This window comes from Geotrypetes seraphini, chromosome 1 (genome assembly GCF_902459505.1).
Source record: "Geotrypetes seraphini chromosome 1, aGeoSer1.1, whole genome shotgun sequence".
Lineage (NCBI taxonomy): Eukaryota > Metazoa > Chordata > Amphibia > Gymnophiona > Dermophiidae > Geotrypetes > Geotrypetes seraphini.
This window is the reverse complement of record NC_047084.1, coordinates 451,705,754-451,721,846: the sequence shown is the minus strand read 5'-3', so window position 1 is coordinate 451,721,846 and position 16,093 is coordinate 451,705,754. Positions and strand designations below refer to the sequence as shown.

Here is a 16,093-nt window from a genome sequence, read left to right as displayed (position 1 = left end):
CATATTGTAAACTGCTTTGATACTTAAATTTTAGTGGTATATTAAAGGTGATGATACTTGAGAGACAACAGACTGTCTATGTCAAATATATGTAGCAGGTGGCACCACACTTCTGTCTCTTGGGTGGGCATAATACTCTCTTCTTCTCTGGCAGGCATATGCGTCCAGTGGGTGGAATCTAAATGTGATGCCAGTGCTGGAGCAGTCTGTCCTGTGCCACATTAATGCTGATATCTCTGGCATGAAGGTGCCCTGGCTGTATGTTGGCATGGTGTTCTCTGCCTTTTGCTGGCATATTGAAGATCACTGGAGCTACTCCATTAACTACCTCCACTGGTTAGTATCTACTGTAGGTAATTTTACTTCTCGTTGTAATCAACTGCGTTAGTGTCTATAGCAGTGTCCTGCAAACTTTTTAAAGCCATGGCACACTAAATTTGGGGCTATAGCTGGAAGGCATCTGGAAGTACGCAAATGTCACACACACGTGACATCATGACAACCGTGCATATGCAGAGGCCCTCCAGACGGGCCCTGAGCCTGCAATTACTATGCTGGTGGGAGGTGCTGGCTGACTGCCTACAGGATGTGCCTCTCACCATGAGTGGCATGTCCCTAAGCAGTCAGCCAATGTCAGTGCCTCTCCTCACCAGCATCTCGCAACACACTAAGAATCTCACCATGGCACATAGTTTGCGATATTCTGGTCTATAGTAAGTAAATTTCTGTTGTCCTCCTCCTTATAGCTACCTCTACAGGTTAGTATCCATTGCATGTGAAGTTCTCAGAATAAATTTTTTTTGTTGTTGACAGAAATTTTGCCAATTAAACTCGTAGGCACTGTTATCTATGTAGTTCTACATTAGACTGTTGAACCTTATGGTTTTTGTGATGATGAAACCTAGCTAGTTTATTAAATGTTGGCTAATAAACAGCAAGCCTGCAGCCAAGTATGATTTGCATCATCAATTGTAGGGCTGTGAATAGTAATTGCTTAAACAATTAAATGGTGAGTAGTGTTATTGTTTACATATTAGTGTCTACTGGTGAGTCAGAAACCTGATAACATCATCCTTTGGCTGACTCTGTTTGCTTTTCTTGCCACTACATGTATTGCTACATTGGATCAGGCAAAACCACTATTGGCTAGCCTGGAGATGAAATGGGAATATAGTGGGCACATTGGAGGGGGAGAGAAGATGGCTGCTTCCTACAGCTGCAAATAACTCAGTACACTTTTAATTTAAACAGCTTATTGTTAAATACCATGTAAAATGTATGAATTGTTCACACACTCCACTTAGAGGGAACATAGCTTAATACCCCAGTAAAGTGCCAGCTTTACTGTATATTTTGAATGTCTTCAATTAAATCTCAGCCTTTTCTGCCTGTGAAAAAGGCCTGTAATGTCACACTAATGTAAATAGATGTTCATTCCCTCTTTCCAAATTAACCTACGCTAGCTCCTTACCCTGTAAGTCTAGCAGTTCTGTTTTATTATTTTTAAGTGCTAACAAAATAGTCCGATTTTAATCTGCTAATGCGACCTAGATCACTGTGCTTGAAATAACTTTGAGTACAGTTGTACTATGAGCACTATTGTATATCTCTCAACTTTTTTTTTTTTTAGTTCAATCTTTTATTAAATTTTTACATATTACAGAGAAATGCAATGCACAAATATATTATAAACATATGTAAACTTCTCGTATCCATATGATATAAGCATATGATATAAGAGAATGTTGTGAATGGAGTGGAAATTAAAAGGGTAGCAAATATGCTAGTGTGGAAATGGGTATGGAATGTTAGGAGGGTTATGTTAAAGGGATAAAAATTGTTGTTTTGGGGAATTTATTGACTTTTTGAATAGGAAAAGTTAGGAAAAAAGATTTCCATTATATATTTAATAATATTTAAAAGTGATATTTAACTTGAGGGAATGTGATGTAATCTGACATGAAAGATGGATGTGGTTTGGATGAATGTAATTTTAAAATTTGGTGTGATTATTTATGTATTTCAATAATATCTTAATGGAAATGAGTGAGTAGAGAAGGGAGGGTTCATGAGAGATGGGGGAAAGGAAAGGAAAAAAAAAAAAAAAAAAGAGGTAATCCTTGATAAAGAAGTCTTGTGTGATAAAATGATATTCATTTTAATATGATAATGATCTGGCTAATGGTTTTAAAATTATAAATATAGCTTGTGGGGAGTTTATCTATTGCCTAGTCAAGGTGTGCGTTTCAAAGTTGGCAAGTAATTTAAGGGAGGGATGGGAGGGGGAGGGGATTAAGAATATGGGAAGGGGTATAGGGGAGGGGATGGGTTCTAATAATAATTTTAAAAAGGGGAAAAGAGGTTATAATATTGATGTGAAGAATATTATTGATTATTGTTTTGATTGATATAATGACTTTAAAAATTTTTTCAATAAATGTTAATGGTCTCAACCACCCGATAAAAAGGAAAAAAGTATTGCTATATTTAAAAAAACAAAATGCGGATGTCTATTTCATACAGGAGACTCACCTTAATGGAGATGAATCAAAAAAACTAATTGGTAATTGGGTGAGAGATTGCTTTTTTGCACCGGCGGTGGGGAAAAAAGCTGGGGTAGCAATTTTAATAAATAAAAAATGTTCAGCAGGATTTAATATGGTGAAAGCAGATAAATTAGGAAGATGGGTGCATGTGAACATGAGTATGGGCAATAATACTGTGGCGCTATTTAATGTGTACGTACCTAATTCGAATCAAATTGAATATTTTAAAACTCTACAACCAATAATTTTACCACTGGCTGCTAATAATTTGATAGTAGCAGGAGATTTTAATGCTGTTGTGGACCCTTTATTGGATAAAAAACCTAGTAAAATTTTAAAATCTTTAGGGTTGGATAATTTTATAAATTCTTGCAATTTAAAAGATATATGGAGAATTCTTCATTTTAATGATCGAGATTTTTCGTTTTATTCACATGTTCATAAATCTTTTTCTAGAATTGATTATATTCTTGTTTCTGATGGGCTAATACAAGATGTTACACAAGCCTCTATAGAACCAATAATTTTATCAGATCATGGAGGAGTGTGGATTTCTTTAAATTTTAATGACCCGGATAATGGTAGGCCTGTATGGAGATTTAATAATGCATTGCTTGCATATCCAAAATTTTGTGAAGAATTTCAATTAAAAATGGATGAATATTTTCAAAATAATATTACAGAGGAAATATCTACAGAAATAATATGGGATGCTTTTAAAGCAACGATGAGAGGGCAAATTATATCATTTTCAGCTTATTCTAAAAAACAATTAAATAAGCAATTTACGGAACTGGAACACGAAATAAAAGATTTAGAATTAAAATTGATTAATAAGTGGGAGAATTCTACGTTGCAAACTTTATTAAAAGCAAAATATAAATATAATGAGATTTCTTCTAATTTGGCTAAAAAAAATATTATGTGTCAGCAAGCTTTGTATTATGGTAGTTCAAATAAGGCGGGAAGATTATTGGCTAATTATCTTAAAGTGAAAAAAAGAAAGATGAAATTGAATGCAATAAAAGATGAAAAAGGTGAAACTCATTTTCAGATTGGTCCTATTTTAAAACAGTTTTTAAATTATTATAAAAACCTGTATTCTTCTGAGTCTTATTTAAATAAAGAAAAAGATGGTATAGTGTTTTTAAATAATATTGAAGGTCCGAAGATTCCTGATCATATAAAAAGAAGTTTGGAAAATCCAATATCTTTACAAGAATTACAAACAGCATTGAAATCTCTTAGAGTAGGGACCGCTTCAGGTGGTGATGGTTTTACGGTAGAGTTTTATAAAGCATTTCAAAATACTCTTTTACCTCATTTATTAAATTTATATCAGAATCAACTAAAGAAAGGTTGTATATCAAGCACTATGGCAGAATCATTAACTATTGTTTTGCCGAAGCCAAATAAAGATCCCATGTTGGTTTCAAATTACAGGCCTATTTCATTGATAAATGTAGATGGTAAATTATTAGCCAAACTTTTGGCTACACGTTTGGCAAAAGCTCTTCCTCACATAGTTGGTATGCATCAAACAGGGTTTGTTGCTCAGAGACACTCTTCTAATAACACCAGATTGGCATTGCAAATGTTATATTTAACAAAAGAAATTGGAGATCCGGCTTTTTCTGTGTCTCTAGATGCAGAGAAAGCTTTTGATCGTGTGGAATTGACATTTATGTATCAGGCCATGGAGTGGTTTGGTATTGGTTCGGGATTTATACAAATGATTAAAACTCTGTATAGCTCTCCTGTTGCTAGATTATATATCAATAATAATTTTTCTGATTGTTTTAAATTGCAAAGGGGAGTTAGACAGGGATGTCCTTTGTCTCCTTTACTTTTTGATATAGTGCTTGAACCCTTATTATTAGCTATTCAACAAGAGGAGGAGATAAAGGGTATACCGCATAAAGATAAAGAATATAAAGTTTCTGCATATGCGGATGATATATTACTTCATTTGAGGAATCCGGAAACAACCATTCCAAATTTATTGGTTTTGATTGAAAGATTTGGAAAGTTTTCAGGATATAAAATAAATTGGACTAAATCAGAAGTTCTTCCTTTAAATGTGCATTGCACAAAAGGATTATTTGACTCATTACCTTTTATTTGGAAAGAAGAAGGAATAAAATACTTAGGTATATGGATAAAAAACACGCTTGATGAGACAATTATAATGAATGAAAAAAGTTTATTGCAAAAAGTAACAGAGTTATGTGAGCAATGGAATCCTTTACATTTATCTTGGTGGGGAAGAGTTCAAACTGTCAAAATGATGATATTGCCTGTGGTTTGTTATCAAATGGGAATGATACCAGTTTTTTTTCAGGGGTCTTTTTACAAAAAGTTAAATAATATTCTTAGTAAATTTATTTGGCTGGGTAAAGCTGTAAGAATTGCTCTAGTGACTTTACAAAAACCAATTGAGGAGGGAGGGGTAAATTTTCCAAATTTTTATAGGTTTCATCAATCCTATATATTGCGCCAAGGTATGTATTGGGTCCTCCCAGAACTCATGGAGAAGCTTCCAGATTGGTTATGGTTGGAGTGGCAGCTCATGTCTCCTATCAGGCTTCGTCATCTGCTTAGCATTAAAATGCCTAGAATAAGGAAAACCAATAGGATATTAATGGACACATGGACAACATTAAAGTATGTAAACAACTTAACTCCTATTACTATTCAAAAATCTACTTGTCAAAATATATGGCTGAACTCCAAGATACAAATAGGCGGTTTTATGATTGTCTGGAAGGATTGGATTGAAGCAGGAATACGTACTTTAGATGATGTTATTAATGATGGTAAGCTGCTGGAGTTTTCACAATTGCAACATAAATTTGGACTTAATAAAAAACAAAGTTATAAGTGGTTGCAATTGAAGCAGGCTATTCAGGCAGGGTTCCCTGAATGGAAGTCTTTAAATACTCATTTTACTCTAGAATTCTTATGCTTCCAGGCAGATTTTCTGGGTCACCAGGCCGCACAGTGGTATAAAACATTATCTGGATATTTAAATAAAAAAACCAAGGACTGTACTTAGAGATATTTGGAGCATTGAGATTAAGCATCAAATTAATGCATCTCAATGGCCACGTATTTGGTCTTGGAGGATAAGATGTACAATGTCTGCGTCTATGAGGCAAACATGGTTTTTCCTGTTGCATAGAGCACTCTGGACCCCTGTTCGCTTACAAAAATTGGATTGCTCTAAGTCTAATAGATGTTGGCATTGTCATCTTGAGGCTGGAACTCTAGATCATTTATTATTTTATTGTCCTTTTATTAATAATTTTTGGAAATTGATCTGGGGTCAAATAAATTGTATGTTAGAGAATCCTGTGGCCCTATCATATGACACAGTTTTGTTTGGAATGTCTATGAGGGCCAAAAGTCAAATTTCATCGAATAATAAACTGTTAATGATTTTAACAGGAGTTGCCATCCAACATATAACACATAACTGGAAAGACTATAGAGGATTGAATTATTGTTTCTGGTGGAGTTCGGTTTGTCAGGTGTATGAAATGGAAAAAACATTGGCAATCAAGAGAGGTTATTATAAGAAATTTAAAGAGGTGTGGAGACCATTAATTGAGTATTATAATAAATAAATAATTATATTTATCCCCATTAAATATATGTAGGGGGGAGGAGGGATGGGTGGGTTTTATGACATTATGAGGGGTAATATATGGAAAGGGAGGGAGGGGAGATAGTTTATGGTATAAAATGAATGTAGAGTTTCAAGTGAAGAATGTATAGTATGACTTGAATTATTGTACACTTGTTTGCATAATGTAAAAACGAATAAAGATATTTAAAAAAAAAAAATAAATAAACATATGTAAACATACACTAGAAAATTCTTAACAGAAACGTTTCATTGTCTACCTACCCCCCTCCCATTTGTCTGGCAAAAATATTGCAAGTCAAACAGAGCAGCAAAAATATTAACAAATTTTATCCATTTTTGAAGCCTTGTATTTCAGTTTTGACACCAGCAATCACTTTGGTTCAAAAAGCATTGGATAGAGCAACTTTTTCTCTACCAGGTATCAACTTTTCAGGAGGGGTGTTTTTTTGTATAGGGAAGAAATTTTCAGTTGAATTCTGATAAGTCACAGCAGCGTAACTAACTATTTAAAAGTATTAATTTGTCTCTCTTTTTTTTTTTTAATAAATCTTTATTCATTTTTACATCTTACAACAAGTGTATCAATAAATGACAATTGAAATTGAATACATCACTTGAATCTATCATATTCAACATTAAATCATAAAATTTAACCCCCTCCCTCCCATCCCTCCCATAACCTATACAGTCACATATATCATATAAAATTTTCTTTCCTATTGATCTAAACATTTAATAAAATTCAGAAATCCCCCCCATCCCCTCATTTGCATTGTACTTATAATGGAAAAATGGTATCTATTCATTACAATAATTTGTCATTGGAGGGTTATTCAAATATTCAAGTTTGAATTATGAAAGAACTTTACACTACACATAATTTACTGTTTGTTATTTATTTTTAAAGCTTAACTGTGATGGCATTGCATAATTATTACAGTGTTGAATCAAATCTGTAGAATAGTTTATGAATAAAAACAGTTGATTTTGTTTGCTGTTTTTGTTACTATGTGTTTCATGTTACACCATTGTTATTGATATGAGTAAATTTGTTTGACTACCAGGTATGTTAATGTAATCTTTTGCTTTTGTTTTCACGTAGCCAAGCCACTTTGCACCCTTTGTTGTCTATTTCCACCTTAACAGTGAAATTCAATGCATGAGTGTTTGTATCATTAGTGACAGCTTAAGGCATGGTACAGTGGCAGTGCATGTTTTGTGTTTTTTTTTTAAGTTGATTCTTCACATAAAAGCTTACTTTCTGCCAATGTTAAGTACATAAGATATTTCTGTGAGGGCTCTACTGCACAATACAAAAAACTTTGTCAATCTCTTCTATCACTATTCTGACTTTGATATTCATGCTGAGTGGAATTTATTTGGCACAAACCATGCTAAGTCACCCTCTGATGGAATTGGTGGAACTGCTAAAAGGTTAGCAGCATGTGCAAGATTACAATGGCCAAAAGAAAACCAAATTCTTTCACCAAGTGACCTGTTTAAGTTTTGTGACCAAAATTTGACAAAAATCAAGTTTTGTGTTTTTTTTTTCAAAAGAAGAAATTGAGTCTGCTAGAAAGAAGATTTGGGACTGCCTCTACAATTGCTGGAACTTGTGAAAATCATCAGCTTATCCCTGAAGGGATAAATAAGATACGTGCGAGTCGAGTATCAAATGATCATCATTCATTGCAACTATTGGTTCACTGTGTGACTCTCCAGTTAATGCTTCTCTAAAGATAGAAAATCTTCAACCTGGACAATACATAGCATGTGTTTATGATAACAAATGGTGGGTTGAAAACATTTGCGAGACATCAATTGAAGAGCATGATGCACTCGTAAATTTCATGCATCCTCATGGACCAATTCACTCATTTCATTGGCCTCCTAGGAAAGGAGTCTTGTTGTATTTCTGAAGACCACATTTTTTGCAATTCTGCCTGCACCAAGCAAAGTAACTGGTCGACAATAAACATTTACAGAATCAACAATTCAACTCATTGAAGATAAATTTCATAACATGCAATAAAGTGTGACTGGTTTGGGAACCATAAAGAGACACACTTGATGCTTGGGAACCTTGGCTAAGAAACCCACCCATGGCTGGACTTGCCTAGCTATCGGACGTGACATCTTGGCAATGGGTTTGTCAGTTTGAATAAACTGGCAGTGGTTTAACCACCATGTACCAATGTAAGTTTTGACAATATTTTAATAACTATTGGATAAGAACATAAGAAGTTGCCTCTACTGGGTCAGACCAGAGGTCCATTGCGCCCAGCGGTCCGCTCCCGCGGCGGCCCATCAGGTCCATGACCTGTGAAGTAGTTTCTGACCATTTTTATAACCTACCTCTACTTCTATCTGTACCCCTCAATCCCCTTAACCTTTAGGAACCTATCCAAACTTTCCTTGAACTCCTGTACTGTGTTCTGGCCTATCACAACTTCCGGAAGCGCGTTCCATGTGTCCACCACCCTCTGGGTAAAAAAGAACTTCCTAGCATTTGTTTTAAACTTGTCCCCTTTCAGTTTCTCTGAGTGACCCCTAGTACCTGTGGTTCCCCATAGTCTGAAGAATCTGTCCCTTTCTACCTTCTCTATGCCCTTCAGGATCTTGAAGGTTTCTATCATGTCTCCTCTAAGTCTCCGCTTTTCCAGGGAGAACAGCCCCAGCATTTTCAATCTGTCAGCGTATGAAAAGTTTTCCATACCTTTTATCAGTTTTGTCGCTCTTCTCTGGACCCCCTCAAGTACTGCCATGTCCTTCTTGAGGTGCGGCGACCAGTACTGGACACAATATTCCAGATGTGGGCGCACCATTGCATGATACAGCGGAATGATGACTTCCTTCGTCCTGGTTGTGATACCCTTTTTAATGATACATGTATTATCCCAGGACAAGCAGGCAGCAAATTCTCTACATGTGGGTAACGTCATCCACGGAGCCCCGACGCGGACAGCTTTTCAAGCAAACTTGATTGAAGATTTCAAGTTTGCTGGTGCTGCACCACGCATGTGTGTGCCTTCCTGCTCCACTAGAGGGCGCATCCCCTCCTCATGGTCTTCAGTTCTTAGTTTTCCGCGGAGCCAGAAAGCCCTGTCTCTCTTCTCTGTGTTCTTCTAAGTGCCTTTCTAGCACTGCGGCTTCTTTATTTTGTTAAACCGCCTCTCAGAACGCGACCGGTCCTTCGCCTATCTGGACACCTTCAGCTGAATCCCTTCTGCCTTGGCGGTTTGGACTTCCTCTCCGGAAGGGCCCTCCGGATACCTTGTCTGTTTTCTCTCAGCCTCCTTCGTAGCGGCCGCAATAGCTGCAGCAGCGCCAGGTTACAGTTCAGCCGCCGGCTTCGGCAACTCCTGGCCGTCTTTTTGACTATTCTCACATGGCCTCCGGGCTGCTCTCCTTCTGGGGATTCCTCCCCTCCTTTCGGGAGGGGTGTCTCCTTCGTGTCTACGCACAGGGGGTATAGCCTCGCCTCTGTCGGTTGGGCGTTCCCATCATCCCATCTGCGTCTGGTCCTGGCCCTTCGTGACCTGCACTAGTTTCTAGTCCAGGAGCGGTTCAGCGCCTCTGTCCGCCCCAGTCTCGGGAGTCCGGGGCGGACCTGAACCCAGTTTGTCTGTGCTCCTTTTTGTCTCGGCCTCAGGGGGAGGCCCTTGTTCGTTTATGCCGGAAGGTGGCCCCTCTGTCCTCGGTCCGCCTCCGGTCTTTTCTGCCTCTGCCTCGGCAGGCCGCCCGTCTGCGCCTGAGTCAGCTGGTGTCTCAGCGGTCTTCGGTCTCGGCCGAACAGATGATGATCCTTTTGGGACCATGGGTCTCCACGGTTCATGTCCCGCCGTTCGCCTGGTTTCATCTTCGTGTTCCCCACTGGATCCGAGCGTCTCAGTGGTGGCAGGATCGGGATCCCACTTCCCAGCACATTGCAGTGCCTCCCTCCTTGGAATGCTTGCTTCGTTGGTGGGCCATCTCTTCATACCCCCACATCAGAAGGTTCTGACGATGGGACTCCTCTGCATAGGCTTAGGGGCGCACCTCGACGGCCTTCGGACTCAGGGTCTTTGGTAGAGTGCGGACTGTCGCTGCCGCATCAACCTCCTGGAGCTCCGGGCCATTTACAATGCCGTGGTGGATTTTTGTTCTTGGTTGCAGGATTGCGGGGTCCTGGTGCATACAGACATCAGGTGGCGATGTATTCTGTGACCAAGCCAGGGGGTACAGGTTCCCTGTCACTTTGCAGGGAATCCCTTCGTCATTGGCAGGGGGGACGTTGCACCACAACCTCTTTCTTCGGGCGGTATATTTCCAAGTCGTGCAGCATTGTCTGGTGGACACGTTGAGTCGCCTTTTTCGGCCGCATGAATGGTCGCTCCATTCTCAGACTTTGCAGCAGGTTGTTGTTCGGTGGGGAACTCCACAGGTAGTTCTGTTCACTTCGCCCCTTACTCACTGGTTGCCTCGAAACTGCTCGAGGATGTTCTCCCGGGTTCGCCTCGAGGCGGATGCTTTCCTTCTCGATTGGACGGGCAGGTTCCTTTATGCGTTCCCTCCCTTTCCTCTGATTCTCAGGTCTTTGGTACACCTCCTGTTGGTATGCGCCACCATGATCTTGATGGCTCCTCTGTGGCCCCGGCAGCCGTGGTTCTCCCTGCTCCTCCAGCTCAGTGTCAGAGAGCCTCTGCTTCTACCTGTGTTTCCTTCTCTGCTGTCTCAGTGTTGAGGTTTTCTGTTGCATCCCAATCTGCAGTCTCTACACTTATCAGCTTGGTTCCTCGCCACGTGCCTCCCTCCTTCTGTTTCTCTCAGTCGGTGGGGATGTTCTCGAGGCCTCGCGGAAGAGCTCCACTCAGCAAAGCTATTCCCAAAATGTTCTAATGTATAGCGTTGCATACATCTAGCAACACTATAGAAATTCCCAGAAATGGTCCAGATTTACTGCGTGGTGTGCTGAGCACTGCATGGATCCGCTCTCTGCCTCCTTGCCTTCAGTGCTGGATTATCTGTTCCACTTGTCTCGGTCTGATCTCAAATCGACATCTATTCGAGTCCTCCTCTGTGCGATTGCTGCCTTTCATCGGCCGCTTGATGGGAAGCTGCTCTCCGTCCATCCAACGGTTTCCTGCTTTATGAAGGGTCTCTTCAATGTTCATCCTCCGCTCCAGCCCCCTCCGGTGGTTTGGGATCTTAGTGTGGTCCTCAATTGGTGAAACCTCTGTTTGAACCCATTGATAAAGCTCTTTTGATATACTTCACCTGGCAAGTGGTATTCCTGGTTGGTCTCACGTCTGCTTGCAGAGTCAGTGAGCTGCAAACTCTGGATGCGGACCCTTCTTTTTCTGTATTTCAACATTACACGGTGGTCCTGCGTACTCATCCCAAGTTCTTGCACAAGGTGGTTTCGGACTTTCATCTCAATCATTCCATTGTTCTTCCGGTCTTTTTTCCGAAGCCCACTCGACCCCTGGTGAGGGGCGCTTCACACTCTTGATTGTATGAGGGCGTTAGCCTTTTACCTGCGTCCTACTGAGCCTCATCGGATGGCTCCTCAGCTGTTCATCTCTTTTGATCCTTGTCGGTTGGGTCGCCCTGTTTCCAAGCGCACCTTATCCAACTGGTTGGCTGCTTGTATTTCCTTCTGCTACGCTCAGGCTGGTCTCTCACTGCAAGATCGGGTCACGGGGCATTATGTCCGAGTGATGGCTGCCTCTGTCGTTTTCCTCAGAGCCATGCCTATTGAGGAGCTCTGCAAGGCTGTCACTTGGTCTTTGGTTCATACCTTCACCTCTCACTACTGTTTGGACGTTTTTCCAGGCGCGACGGCCGGTTTGGCCAGTTGGGGTTGCGTAATCTGTTTTCATAATTGCCAACTTTCCCTCTGTCCCTTTTTGGTTAGCTTGGAGGTCACCCACATGTAGAGAATATGCTGCCTGCTTGTCCTGGGATAAAGCACAGTTACTTACCGTAACAGGTGTTATTCAGGGACAGCAGGCAGATATTCTCGCAACCCTCCCACCTCCCCGAGATTGGCTTCTTTGCTAGCTATCTGAACTGAAGACCATGAGGAGGGAATACGCCCTCTAGTGGAGCAGGAAGGCACACACATGCGTGGTGCAGCACCAGCAAACTTGAAATCTTCAATCAAGTTTGCTTGAAAAGCTGTCCGCGTCGGGGCTCCATGGATGACGTCACCCACATGTAGAGAATATCTGCCTGCTGTCCCTGGATAACACCTGTTACGGTAAGTAACTGTGCTGTATGCTTAACGCAATTCCTTTACTACTAGCCTGGCAATTTTTAGCCCTGTGCCACAATTAAGTTTTAAATGAATTATAAACAGTAAATTATGTGTGGTGTAAAGTTCTTTCATAGTTCAAATGAATTCTCCAATGACAGATGCAATTAATACATTTAAATAGTTAGTTATGCTGCTGTGACTATTAGAATTCAATTACAAATTTCTTCCCTATACAAAAAAACACCCTACTGAAAATTTGATATATGGTAGAAAAAAAGTTAGTCTATCCAATGCTTTTTGAACCAAAGTGATTGCTGGTGTCAAAACTGAAATACAAGGCTTCAAAAATGGTAAAATTTGTTATTAATATTTTTGCTGCTCTGTTTGACTTGCAATATCTTTGCAGATAAACGAAAGCAGGCCTTTAAATTTTCACAGATGGATAACAATCAGTAGTTGAGCAGGTGAACCAAGCAAGAAGAAACCATTTAAATGTGTTTCAAATCTGTGGCATCCCAAAGATGAAGCAAAAAATGAGCAAATTGAGTTTTTGGCCAACTTTGGCATTGAGGCATTAGAAGAGCACTTAGCCTAGACTTTTTTATTTATTTATTTTTTTTATTTTTAATTTATTCATTTTTGAATTCTTACAACAAGTGAATTAAACATAATACAAACAATTTTCACATATCACTTGTACTTACAAATAAATAGTCTTGTAAGATAAAATAAATACCCCCTTTTTATCAATATTTCTAATTACATATGATATACATTTCCCACCCCACCCCCACATATCTGCTACCCATGTGCTAAAATATCTGATCATTAGAGTAATTAGTCATTAGCCTAGACTTTTGAAATTAAGTACAAAATGTTATACATGCTCACTTCTCCCTCAATATTCATGGGGGTTAGGGGCAGAGCTGGCCTGCGAAAATTGAAAATTTGCGAATAACTTTTGGCCCAACTCCAACCCTCTCCCGGCATCCTGGACCAGGTACGTTAGCTAAATTGTGAGCCCACCGGGACAGAGAGGGAAAATGCTGGAGTACCTGATTGTAAAACCGCTTAGATAACCTTGATAGGCGGTATATAAAATCCTAATAATAATAATAACCTTACCTGGTGGTCTAGCGGTCTTTCAGGGCAGGAGCAATCTTCCTACACTCCAGCCCCATGCTGATCACTCATCCAAAATGGCTGCTGTGAGTTTCCGTAGTCTCTCGAGACCGATGGGAAATCACGGCAGCCATTTTGGATGAGTGATCAGCACGAGGCAGGAGCGTAGGAAGATCGCTCCTGCCCTGAAAGACCGCTAGACCACCAGGTAAGGTCCGGGGAGGCGGGAGGGAGGTGGGGGTGAGTCCGGTTTTAAGAAATCGCAAATAGAAATTGCAAGTTCCAAAACCATGAATCGTGAGAGTGAAGTGTAGATTAAATTTCAGGCTGACGTTAGCAGTACTCTGTATACAGGAGGTCCTTGAAGTTGCCAATTTGTTTCGTACAGCACGCACAAAAATTTTAAGGCCTCTACTTAGGCACCTCTTACTACATGAATTTCATGTTTACAAGGTTTGCAGGGCTTAGTTTTTCAAGCCAGAACATCTATGTGCTTTTCAGCCTATTTGGCTGGCCCTGACTAGATACACAAATAAATAAGTACTGTATTTTCACGTAGATAACGCGCACCCGTGTAAAACGCGCACACGGGTATAGCGCGCGGAAAACACAAATTTATGTACAGAAATTTTTATATACCGCGCACACCCGTATACCGCCCGACTCTCCTTTCGCCCGCCCCGACTCTCCTTTCGCCCGCCCCGACTCTCCTCTCCCCCTTGAAGTCCTGTCCCCACCCTGAAAGCCTGATGCCCCCCCCGACGTCCGATTCACCCCCCCCTCCGCAGGACCGCTCGCACCCCTACCCCGAAGGACTGCTCGCACGCACTCGCACCCGCACCCCCATCCTGAAGGACCGCTCGCACCCCCACAGCCTCCCGACCCCCCCCCCCCCATCATGTAGAAGCTCCTACCGGTGTCCTGCTGCTTTATCTTGGCGGTCCCGGCCCTTCCGTGAGCCCTGCGCTGCTTCCTCTTCCAGCGGTTCGCCCTTTCTCTAACGTCAATCCCTCTTGCCCCGCCAACTCCCCGACACGATCGGGGCAAGAGGGAGCTCAAGCCCTCTTGCCCCAGCCAACCGCGGCACCCCCGACACGATCGGGGCAAGAGGGAGTCCAAGCCCTCTTGCCCCGCCGACTCCCCAACTCCCCAATATCGGGCCAGGAGGGAGCCCAAACCCTCCTGGCCACGGCGACCCCTACCCCCACCTCGCACTACATTACGGCAGGAGGGATCCCAGGCCCTCCTGCCCTCGACATCAAACCCCCCTCCCCCCAACGACCGCCCCCCCAAGAACCTCCGACCGCCCCCCCCAGCCGACCCGCGACCCCCCTGGCCGACCCCCCACCCCCCTTCCCCGTACCTTTGTGTAGTTGGCCGGACAGACAGGAGCCAAACCCGCCTGTCCGGCAGGCAGCCAACGACGGAATGAGGCCGGATTGGCCCATCCGTCCCAAAGCTCCGCCTACTGGTGGGGCCTAAGGCGCCTGGGCCAATCAGAATAGGCCCTGAGGCACATGGGCCCAACCCGACCATGTGCCCAAGGCCCCGCCCCCAGGAGGGACCTAAGGCTCCCGGGCCTATTCTGATTGGCCCAGGCGCCTTAGGCCCCACCAGTAGGCGGAGCTTTGGGACGGATGGGCCAATCCGGCCTCATTCCGTCATTGGCTGCCTGCCGGACAGGCGGGTTTGGCTCCCGTCTCTCCGGCCAACTACACAAAGGTACGGGGAAGGGGGGTGGGGATCTTGTGGGGGTCGGCCAGGGGGGTTGCGGGTCGGCTGGGGGGGCGGTCGGAGGTTCTTTGGGAGGGGCGGTCGTTGGGGGGAGGGGGGTTTGCGTCGAGGGCAGGAGGGCCTGGGATCCCTCCTGCCCGTAATGTAGTGCGGGGTGGGGGTAGGGGGTCGCCGTGGCCAGGAGGGTTTAGAAACATAGAAACATAGAAACATAGAAAGATGACGGCAGAAAAGGGCTACAGCCCATCAAGTCTGCCCACTCTACTGACCCACCCCATTAAGTCTGGGTGCTAATGACTTAGTTCTTTAGCTCAACCCTCGTAGTGATCCTACGTGGATGTCCCATTTATTCTTAAAGTCGAGCACGCTGGTGGCCTTGATCACCTGCATCGGAAGTTTGTTCCAGTGATCCACCACCCTTTCTGTGAAGAAGTACTTCCTGGTGTCACCATTAAAGTTCCCTCCTCTGAGTTTGAGTTCATGCCCTCTTGTGACCGATGGTCCTTTGAGAAGGAAGATGTCGTTTTCCACCTCGACACGTCCTGTGACATATTTAAATGTCTCAATCATGTCCCCCCTTTCCCTGCGCTCCTCTAGAGTATAGAGCTGCAATTTGCCCAGTCTTTCTTCGTATGAGAGACCCTTGAGTCCGGAGACCATTCTAGTGGCCATCCGCTGGACCGACTCGGCTCCCTCCCGGCCCGATAATGTCGGGGAGTTGGGGAGTCGGCGGGGCAAGAGGGCTTGGGCTCCCTTTTGCCCCGATCGTGTCGGGGGGGACAAGAGGGCTTGAGCTCCCTCTTG

General features: G+C 42.6%; 1 protein-coding gene across 3 annotated transcripts in view; it reads left to right on the top strand.

Annotated features, from left to right (window-relative positions):
• Positions 1–16,093, top strand: part of KDM5C (lysine demethylase 5C) — a 261,961-nt gene that overhangs the window by 74,270 nt on the left and 171,598 nt on the right. For all 3 annotated transcript variants that reach the window (XM_033921375.1, XM_033921366.1, XM_033921383.1), the window contains one exon: positions 155–336. In XM_033921375.1, the coding sequence (XP_033777266.1) occupies positions 155–336 (182 nt within the window). The remainder of the gene's footprint in view (positions 1–154; positions 337–16,093) is intronic.